Source organism: Carlito syrichta, unplaced genomic scaffold (assembly GCF_000164805.1).
Source record: "Carlito syrichta isolate Samal-C Ts95f unplaced genomic scaffold, Tarsius_syrichta-2.0.1 Scaffold314811, whole genome shotgun sequence".
NCBI classification, from domain to species: domain Eukaryota; kingdom Metazoa; phylum Chordata; class Mammalia; order Primates; family Tarsiidae; genus Carlito; species Carlito syrichta.
This window is the reverse complement of record NW_007258907.1, coordinates 821,369-831,948: the sequence shown is the minus strand read 5'-3', so window position 1 is coordinate 831,948 and position 10,580 is coordinate 821,369. Positions and strand designations below refer to the sequence as shown.

Sequence of the window (10,580 nt, the reverse complement as noted above, 5' to 3'; positions counted from 1 at the left end):
AGTATCCAGTGTGATGATTTTGAGAATGCTATAGTGTTGGCTTTATCAATGATCCTTAAATATCGGTATAATTTGACAATTCCTTATACAAAAGAGATGGGAAAGCCACACAAGTGAAAGTATCAGTTATGTCTGGGTGTCATGAACATGGATAGTAGCATTCTTCCTTTATAGGTTCTTAAATGTTTTGTTCAATGTTGTTTCACTATAACATGGATAGGAAAAAAAAAAAAAGATTTCGGGCCAGGGCCACTGTCTGTAGAGTTTGCAAATTCTTCCCATGCCTACGCGAATTTTCTTTGGGTACCCAGCCTCCTCCCATATCCCAAAGCTGCGCATGTTAGGTTCTTTGGCGTGTCTAGGTCATCCCCGTCTGAGTGAGTGTGGGTGTGTGGGATGCACTCTGTGATGGAAGAGGGTCCTGTCCAGGGCTGGTTCTGGCCTAGCGCTCCGAACTTCTGGGGTAGGCTGAGGCCACCTGCCATGCTGAAATGGAATAAGCAGGTAAATCATGATCTTGTTTTTATTAATCTTTCTTAAATGTTTGTAGAGCTCACATTTATGTAAATGTTTAACAGTGGGTTTTGAGTCTTTATTTAGAAGTGTGGTGATGTTTTTGTGACCAGAAATATGCTATAGGAACTGAATTCTTGTGGATGTCAATTTGCTTCTGGCAAAATAGGTTTTGGCTGGGTGCAGCGCCTCAAGCCTGTAATCCTAGCACTTTGGGAGGCTGAGGCGAGAGGATTGCCTGAGCCCGGGGGGTTCAAGACCAACCTGGGCAACTTGGCCAGACCTTGTCTCTACAATAAATAAATAAAAAATTAGCCAGGTGTGGTGGCGTGTGCCTGTAGTTCCAGCTACTTGGAAGACTGAGGTGGAAGAATCACCTGAGCCCAGCAGGTTGAGGTTGCTGTGTCTGTGAGTGTGCCATTGTCCTCTAGCCTGGGCGACAGAGTGAGACTCCAACTCAAAAAAAAAAAAAAAGGCTTCGTTCTGCTTAAAGTTGCCTCATTTTGCTTAAAGTTGCTGTTTCCAAGAACCTATGGACCATGACCTTAAGAAAGGACTTAACCTGTACAACTTTCCTAGACCACAGCATCTGATGAAGGTCTTCAAACGACGCATCAAGCAAAATAGTAAGAAAATACTTTTAGGTGCTGCAGCACCATCTCTCTCCACCTCTCTTCACCTCCAGAGGGTCCCCTGGGACCCCTCTGGCAGCTCCTGGAATAGTTAACCTCGGTTGGCTTTGAGTTTCTATTCCCTGATCTTGGGTGTTCCTGCTGCCACTCCGTACTCTGCCACCTTGTGGATTTATTGGGAATTGCGTCTTCTTCTGAGCCTCTGACTCTCCTGGTTATCTGGCTGCAGCCTTCACTGGGAATGGGGGTGAAGGATAGAATTCGCCACTCTCCTCAGAGTGACACAGCAAGGGACTTTGTTCTTTTAGTCTTGCTATAGCCCCTTTCCCCTTTTGGGATAATGCCTCCAGAGGCCAAGTCGAAGAGCATTTGAATGGCGCTGCGGTGTCATACATGAAGGGCCCTCTCCACCTGAGACCTTGCACCAACTTCCCAGGGTGTGATACAGGCCTGAGTCTCTCCAGTATCTCCTTTCTAGTCCACCAGAGGTTCCTTGTGCTTTTTTAAAAAATATAAGAGTAATGAGTTTATAGTTCAATGGAGGAGACTGGTTTTTAACAAGTAAACAAATAAAATACAATATTTATAAATTATGTGAGTGTTAGGAGACAGAGAGCAATGGTGATGGTGGGGGCAGGGAAGTTGTTACTTTTTTAAAGCAGGATTTATTGAGAAGACAGAAAAGCTCGAACAGTGGGAGGGGACTTGAGGGGTTTGCCCGGCAAGGAAGTTTTGTTAAGTAGGTTGGTAAGGGCAGGCTTGCCTGAGTAGGAGAAATGTCAAATGAAAGCCTGAAGAATGACAAGGATCCAGTTATTAAAAGAGAGAGGAAGAGCATGTACAAAGGTCCTGAGGTGGGAAAGAGTTTATTAGGTTAGTATGGCTAAGTTGAGCCAGTGAGTTGGAGGGGAGTGGATGGAGTGGAATAGAAAAGGGTAGTAGGTGGAGATAACACAGGGTCTGGTAGTGCTTGGTAAGAATTCTGATTTTGTTCTGAGTCTAGTGGGAAGATAATGAAAGATTCTTAGGCAGGGAAGTGGTGAAGTCTAAATTATAGCTTTTTTTTTCTTTCTTTAAAAATTTTTTTTAGAGACAGGGTCTTGCTCTCTCACTCAGGCTCATGGGATCATAGTTCACTGCAACCTCCAACTCCTGGGCTCAAGGGATCCTCTTGCCTCAGCCTCCCAAGTAGCTGGGTCTACAGGTATGCACTACCATGCCTAGCTGATTTTTTGAGGTGGAGTCTCATTATGTTGCCCAGGCTGGTCTGGAACTCCTGTCAAGTGATCCTCTTGCCTCGACCTTCTAAAGCACTGAAATTATAGGCAGTAGCCACTGCGCCTGGCTCTATTTTCTAATTTTAGTTTACAAAGATGTGATCAGGAGGGAGGCTGGGACAACAGCTGGAAGCTTGCTGCAGGAAGCAGGATGAGAGGAAAAGTGGGCCTAGACTGGAGGGGTGGCAAGAGAGGTGGAAGTATCTAGATCCATGCTAATATGGTAGCCGCTAGCCACATGTGGCTACTGAGCCCTTGAAACATGAAATAAACTAGACACCAGATTTTGAAGACCTGGTACAAAAAAGGATGCAAAATATCTCACTAGTAACTTGTTTATATTGATTACATGTTGAAATAATAATATTTTGGATATTTCATTATGTTAAGTAAAATGTAATATTAACATTTTTTACCTTTTTACTTTAAAAAACATGGCTACTAAAAATAGTTAAATCGCACATGTTGCTTGCATCCGTGGCTCACGCTGTGTTTTTTAAAAAATTTATTTTATTGTAAAGATGTGGGGTACAACTCAGGATTAGGTAAACAAATGGTTATCGTACAGGTAAAGTTTGGGCCTCCCTTTGGTCCCCGCTTTTCCTGGTTTGAGATGAGATACTCTTATTAATGTTATGTCCCCTGAATTTTCCAGCTACTGCCAATCCTCACATTATGTTTTTATTGGACAGTGCTGATATAGACAAAAGTTATTAAGTTAAAAAATTAAGTTATTAAGTTAAAAAATTAAGTTATTAAGTTAAAAAATACTTTTATAGCCGGGCTTGGTGGCTCAATCTGTAATCCCGTGCCTTTGGGAGTCTGAGGGGAGTGGATTGCCTGAGCCTGCAGGTTCGAGACCCACCTGGGCAACTTGGCGAGACCTCATCTCTACAATAAATCAAAAATTAGCTGGGCATGGCAGCGCGCGCCTGTAGTTTCAGCTACTTGGAAGGCTGAGGCAGAAGGATTGCCGGCGCCCAGCAGGCGAGGCTGTGGTGGCTGGGAGCGGCCACTGCACTCCAGTCTGGGCGACAGAGTGAGACTCCAACTCAAACAAAAACAAAAACAAAAAACTTTTATAGTAAATTTACATTGGACACATTAGAAATTTCTGACTAGGTATAGTTTTTTTTTCTGGTCCACAGAAAATATTTATTTGAGATAACAAAACAATACAATTAATATTCTACCCAGCTACAATGAGCAAAAGGAATGAAAAATTTGAATGTACATTAAGAAACTCAAGATGTTTAAATGACAAATTTTAAAAATAATGCTCCTAAAATTTCTCAGTTATTGAAAATTATATGAAAACAGAAGGCTATGAATAGCTGCTAAGTGCATAAAAGTAAACCTAAAATTTTGAGCAAATTAACACGGGAGGCAACTTTGCTAACAATGCATGAATTTTTTTCTTGTTTACAATCTGCTCATAATATCTTTATACCAACTGAGTAGGCAGCATGTTTAGGTTTAATATCAGTTACGCAGCATTTGCATAAATTCCAACAACTACAGAGGGGGTATTGTTTTCTTTTGCACTGGTGAAGCGACCACAGGAATATCAGTTCATCTCTCTGAATGGAGATTTATCCAAATAAAAGTCATATATCTTCCAGACATATTTGTAGGATATATTTAATAATTTCTTCATGTGATATTTAAAGATGATTTGCGTTTAAGAGGACCTCAGCTTCTTGCGGTTTTATTGTTTTTATCAAGAAAGCCTTAAGTCTGTGGTGAGGCTGCTTCCAGTCCTACCTGAGGCATGTTGCCTGAGGCCCTGTAAGCGATGAAGGGTTGCCCCTGAGGTCATGGGGCTCGATGGGAAGAGCACACATCCTGGGTTTGAAGACGGAAGACTTAGGCTCTACCTGGACATCCATAATGGGTGTACTTGAACTTGATTTCACATATCTGAATCTCACTTTTTAAAATTTGTGAAATGGAAATGGATAATAAGTAGTCCTAGCTGGCACGAAGCTCGCAGGTGTTCCTTATCCTTTCTGACACTCCACAAAGTAGGTACTGTTATCTCCTACTTTGTGGAGTGTCAGAAAGGATAAGGAACACCTATGAGGGGAAATTGAAGGTAAGTGATTTACCTAAGGTTCCATTGCTAGAAAGAGGTAAAGTCAGGATTTGAACCCTGGTTTTCCTGGCTCCAAAGTCAGCTGAAAAAAAAAATCACCACCCCCCACCAACATGCTCCTTGCTAGTTTCTATGCCTATCTCTGAAATTATTGGGAAGATCAAATCAGACTGGTGAATAGGCTTTGGAAAAATCTCCTACAATATGCAAATATTAGAGATTGTTAATTCTCAATGAAACAGGAACATAAATGGACGCTACAGATAAGCACTCATAAATGACTGCATGATATAGATATTTAAGTGAAATAAATATCACATATGGCTTTTTCGAATCAAGCTCTGAACGTCTTATTACAAAGGGATCATTTCCTTCCTCAGGATGAATATTTACAGGAATTCAGAGGAAAATATTTTAGCGGTCATTACTAAAACACCCAGAGTCAGATGCATTCAGCATCATACGATAAGTCCTGTTAGCCAAAGCATAAACAAGCGTTGGTCCTGGTGTGACCTCTTTCAGGAGGGCAGGCTTGGTCTGGGAGGGTTCATTCAGCAGCAGGAGCGAGGAACCCAGGCAGGATGAAGACGCTGCTGGTATTCCTGCTGTCTCTCACCTTGCTGGCGTTCTTCTCAGGTGAGCACTCACCCCCGCAAATACATCCTCTTTTTATGCTGACATGATGAACTGGAGTAATAGTCTATCTGATACTTTTAAGGGATTTTTAAATTTTCAAATAACATATCATGTATAATGGATAGACATTTTAACGCTTTTTCTTTTTCTTTTTCCTATAAGAGCAGACTCCCAAAATTGCTATCATTAGGCATGTAATTTTTAAGAAAATTCTTTAAATGTATTTGAGTACCAATTCTCAAAAATACTGACAAATCTTCAGCTATACCTTCTTTTAGAGTTCGTACGAGATCACTAAAACTTGATCTACTTTTATCATGGTAACATCTTTTAAAATATGCTTATGATTGTCAAAACAATATAATTTTATCACACTCTCTTCTTTGAGGGGAGATGTGTGATTATCAAGTTTAACATAATCTTGTTGTCGCTGGGCATCTTCTAGTACTACTTTTTAATTTTAATTTCAATTTTTGAGTTGGGGACTCACTTTGTCACCCAGGCTGGAGTGCAATGGCATGATCATGGCTCACCACAGCCTCGACCTCCTGGGCTCAGATCTTTTCACATCAGCTTCCTGTGCAGCTGGAACTACAGGTGCGTGCCACCATGCTTGACTACGTTTTAATTTTTTTGGCTCACTATGTTGCCCAGGCTGTTCTTGAACTCCTGGGCTTAGGCATTCCTCCCACCTCAGCCTCCCAAAGTGCTGGTATTACAGGCATGAGACACCGTGCTTGGCTAGTAACTACTGCTTTAAACTTGATTTGGGATATTGAAGTTTTTTTTTTTTTTTTTTTTTTTTTTTTAAGTCTGTTAAAGCCAACACAGATCAGAGAACTGAAGAAAATATGTTTTAAAAAACATATTCGTTAAATCAATACCCACTTTTTTTCCAAAGTTTTCAGGAGAGATTCACCTCCCCAAGGTCAATACCCACTTTTAAAGAAATGGGCAAATAAATATATTAGATTGTACAGCTTTTGCTCTGAGTTAATCACATAAGAGACAACGTAAAATTCCTCTCTGTGCCCTCTGGAATACCACTTCCTTTGGAACAGGTTCCTGAGAAGGAATGTGAGTGTTTTCATCAAAATTGAACTTGCAAATCCTTTGCCTTAGACTGTGGAGATGGTGCCCGAGCTCCTGCACCCGAGATTTCTTAAGGCCACTTGTGACTTTTCCAGAGTCCTCCCCAATTCTGAAGGAGAAGCAGGCCAAACAGCTCCTGAGATCCCGGCGACAGGACAGGACAAGCAAACCTGGATTCCCTGACGAGCCGATGCGGGTGAGTGCTTGGCCCTGTCAATTTTAAAGAAAATGAGATCATTTGAATGCTCACTCATTATAAAACTAAACTAGATGTTGATCACAGCATGGGCTGCTCATTGGGGGGCCTGACAGGATCTCAAGTATAACATACATGCTATGTCAGCTTTCTCCTATGCGTTTTTTCCTCTGGAGATGCCAGCCTGACTCACCTATTGTGAAAAGGGTGTTTATTTATTTATTTGTAGTCAGATTCTCACTTTGTCATCCAGGCTGGAGGGTAGTGGCATGCTCACGGCCACCATAGCCTCGACTTGGTGGGCTCAGGCTATCCTTCCACCTCAGCCTTCCAAGTAGCTAGAACTATAGGTGCACGCCACCACACCTGTCTAATATTTTGATTTATTGTAGAGATGAGGTCTTGCCAAGTTGCCCAGACTGGTCTTGAACCCCTGGGCTCAGGCAATCCCCTAGCCTCTGCTTCCCAAAGTACTGGGATTACTGGTGTGAGCCACCATATCCGGCCAGAGTTTAAAATAGAAATAGTGGGGCCAGGAGGGGTGGCTTACACCTGTAATCCCAACACTTTGGGAGACTGAGGTGAGAGGACTGCTGGAGCCCAGGGGTTTGAGACAGCCTAGGCAACATATTGAGACCTTATCGCTACAAAAAAATTAAAAAATTAGCTAGGCGTGGTGGTGCATACCTGTAGTCCCAGCTACTCGGGCTACTAAAGTGGGAGGATCACTTGGGCCCAGGAGTTTGAGGCTGCAGTGAGCCATGATTATTCCACTGCACTCCAGCCTGGGCAACAGAGTAAGGCCCTGATTCGAAAAACAAACAAATAAACAAAAACAACAGCAACAAAAAATAGAAATACTGGGGCCGATGGTGGACATTTCAGAATCCTGGGTGGGCTACTGAGCATCACCCCTGACCTGGTTCCTGGGGAGCTGTTCTCTTTTGCTGACACCAACCCTACCTTCTCCCTCTTTCTTTGGGTGCTATGGCACTATGGACCAGCATCGTCATCCAATGATGGTCTGTGTAAACAAGTAGAATCTCCATCCCAGCTGCCTAGGAGGTTCTGCCTTGATCTCTTCCCTCTGATTTTGGTCTCTGACCTCAACCCTGCCCTGTGGGTTCATGGTGTCCTCCTGTCTAGTCTTGTTCCTGAACTGGGCACCCTCTGCTGCTTTCATTTTGTGAATTTAGTGGATGCCACTAGATCCTGACCACGTTCAGGCCTGGCTTGGGTCCTCTTGTGGCTGAAGCAGTACTGACTCTCGTGGTATTTTTGCTGCACTCAGGTGAAAGTGACTAGCAGTGACCCAAAAGAGTTAGGATGTCTGGGGAGTTGTGTCTGTGGTTCAGGCTGGTCTCCCATCCTGGCCTTGGGCTGGGCACCATGCTCGTCCTCTCTTCCCTGCATGTCCATGTTGAGGCTCAGGAGGATCTGTAGCATCCTTTTTCTTCATTCGCTGCAAAATCATGTGTGTAATTGGATTGTTTCTCTTGAAAGGCTCTTATTAAGATACAGTATCACACAGTGATGCAGAGTGTTGGCTCTGGGGTCAGACTGGGTTTGAATCTCTCCATTTTCTTTTTTATTTTTTACTGTTGCCAGACTGGAGTGCAGTGGTGCGATCTCGGCTCACTGCAGCCTCAAATTTCTGGGCTCAAACCATCCTTCTGCCTCAGCCTCCTAAGTAGCTGGGACTACGGGCATGTGCTACCATGCCCAGTTAATTTATTTACATTTATTTATTTATTTATGTATTTATTTGAGTTGGAGTCTCACTCTGTTGCCCAGGTTGGAGTGTGGTGGCACACTTACAGCCACCACAGCCTCCACCTGCTGGGCTTAGGGGATCCTTCCGCTTCAGTCTTCCAAATAGCTGGAACTACAGGCGTGCACCACCATGCCTGGCTAATTTTTTGATTTGTTGTAGAGACAAGGTCTCGTCAAGTTGCCCAGGCTGGTCTCAAACCCCTGGGCTCAGGCAATCCTCCCGCCTCTGCCTCACAAAGTGTTAGGAATATAGGTGTGAGCCACCGTGCCTGGTCTTATTTATTTATTATCTCACTATGTTGTTCAGGCTGGTCTCAAACTCCTGGCCTCAAGGCCAGATCCTCTTGCCCTGGTCATTTTTTTTCTTCCCATTTTAACTGTGTAAGCTTGGGGAAATTTTCTCACATTTCTGCACCTCTATACTCTCATCTACAAAGTGGGGATGACAAGAATATTATTCCTTGTATGACTATTACGTAATTTTTTTTTTGGTCGGAGTCTCACTTTGCTTCCCAATCCTCTCGCCACCACCTCCCAAAGTGCTGGGATTACAGGTGTGAGCCACTGCGCCTGGCTACTATTATATAATTGTTATAAATAATAATGCAAAAACTATTTTACGAGGTTATAATAAAGTAATTCATAGTCAAGCCTCAGAACAGAACTCGGCAAATAACTGCTCCTTTGAATATTAAGTACAGGCATGGATGCTTAGGCTGTGCAGATGAGTATCTTCGGTTTCTGCTTAGAGTCTGTGGTGGAGATAGAAGTGAGCAAATGGCTGCTACATAGCATGGCTTAGAAACGAATGACTTCAGGCTGTTAGGGTGGAGGTGGCTATTTTTTTCTGTAGAAGAAATGAGAAGTGGCTTGGGATATCTAAGTGCAGGGCTGCAGGGGACAGGGAGGTGGGCAGGGCAAGATCAAGGAGAGTTTGATTACCCTGGACCTGGTCTTGGGTTCAGTGGAGAATGACTGAAGGACTTTTCAAGTGGGGAGTACAGATCCAATCTTTAAATAGGTGGTTCCAGAAGCAGAACAGGAGAGGCCCATGATTTGAGTCTGGGGACACCAACACTCAGGGGCTGGCAGAGGAAGAGGAGCACCAAGGAGACTGAGAGGGAGCGTGGAGAGATGTGGAGGAGAGTGGAGAGAGTGGGGGTGGCAGAGGAAAGGGGAAGAGGTTAGGAAGAAGGGGGTGGTGAGCTAGGCAGGGGATGGTGTGGGGACGAGATGCCTGGAGGGCCCCGTGAGGGGGCTCTAACTGGCCCCCATGTGCTTTTGGCATGATGTCTGGAGTAACCGTTTTGAAGACTCTTCCTCGAGGACCCATGGAGCCTGGGGAAGCCCGCCAAAGTGCCCCCAAGCAATGGCTCCTGCTCCAGGTGCTTGAGAGGTGGCTCTAATGGGTCCCCAAATTTGTCCCCCGATGTTTTCTCTGCCAGCCTCTGCACCTGTTCTTTTGAACTTTGTGGAGTAACGGCCTCTGCCCTGACTGAGGCATCGTAGGCACAGATCTGCAGGCGGGTGTGGGGTGTCACCGCTCAGCTCCCTGCCTGCAGCCCCTCCCCTACTCACATGCCAGCCTCCATGCCGGGCCAGACATTGGCCCTAAAACCCTGCTTTGTGGGTCCTTTCCCTGCTCAAAAATTTCTGAAATCTCTTTCTCTGACCGTTTGCCTTTTCCTGGCTTGTGATCATCATTTCCCTTAATCCTTGACAGCCCCCCACTTGTCTCCAACGTTGCAATTTTACTAAATATCTGACTTTTTTCTCATTTGTTTTTGTCACCTTTTGTTGGCTTGACCGCCACCTGCTCCTTTTAACTGCCTTGGACCTACTGATCTGGTTTCTCTGTGACTCCTTCTTGTCCCAGAACCACCTACTGCTGGGCCATCAACCATCCCCTGTGCCCCCCACCCCGTGTATAGTCCAGTCCTGAATGTCCCTCCATGAGACACTTGACCCAATGTCCAGATTCCTCAGACACTTGGGCCAGTTTGGAAAAGTGGTCGTGTGACTTACAATTGTAATGTAAGTCTACACCAGTAGGTCTCATCCAGGGATGATTTTGCTCCCCCATCTCCAGGGACTTTTGTCAATGTCTGGAGACATTTCTGGTTGTCATACCTGCCGGGGGGGGGGTGCTATTGACACTAAGCCAGGGATGGCATCCTGCTAAATATCCTGCCACCCACAGGGCAGCTCCTACAACATAGAATTATCTAGCTCAAAATGTCAGTAGTACTGAGGGTGAGGAAACCAGTCTACACAATGCCAAGTAACCTCATTCTCATCTACTCTGTGTCGCACTGTATCTCTTTTGCTCTCATCCACAGTTATACTCACACACGCATGCACACAGA

The 10,580-nt window shown here is 44.3% G+C and overlaps 1 protein-coding gene across 1 annotated transcript in view; it reads left to right on the top strand.

The window, feature by feature from the left end:
* Positions 1-5,098: 5,098 nt before the first annotated feature.
* CUNH17orf67 (chromosome unknown C17orf67 homolog) overlaps positions 5,099-10,580 on the top strand; it is a 30,128-nt gene continuing 24,646 nt past the window's right edge. The window contains exons 1-2 of the mRNA XM_008072013.1: positions 5,099-5,153; positions 6,341-6,441. Of these exons, the coding sequence (XP_008070204.1) occupies positions 5,099-5,153; positions 6,341-6,441 (156 nt within the window). The remainder of the gene's footprint in view (positions 5,154-6,340; positions 6,442-10,580) is intronic.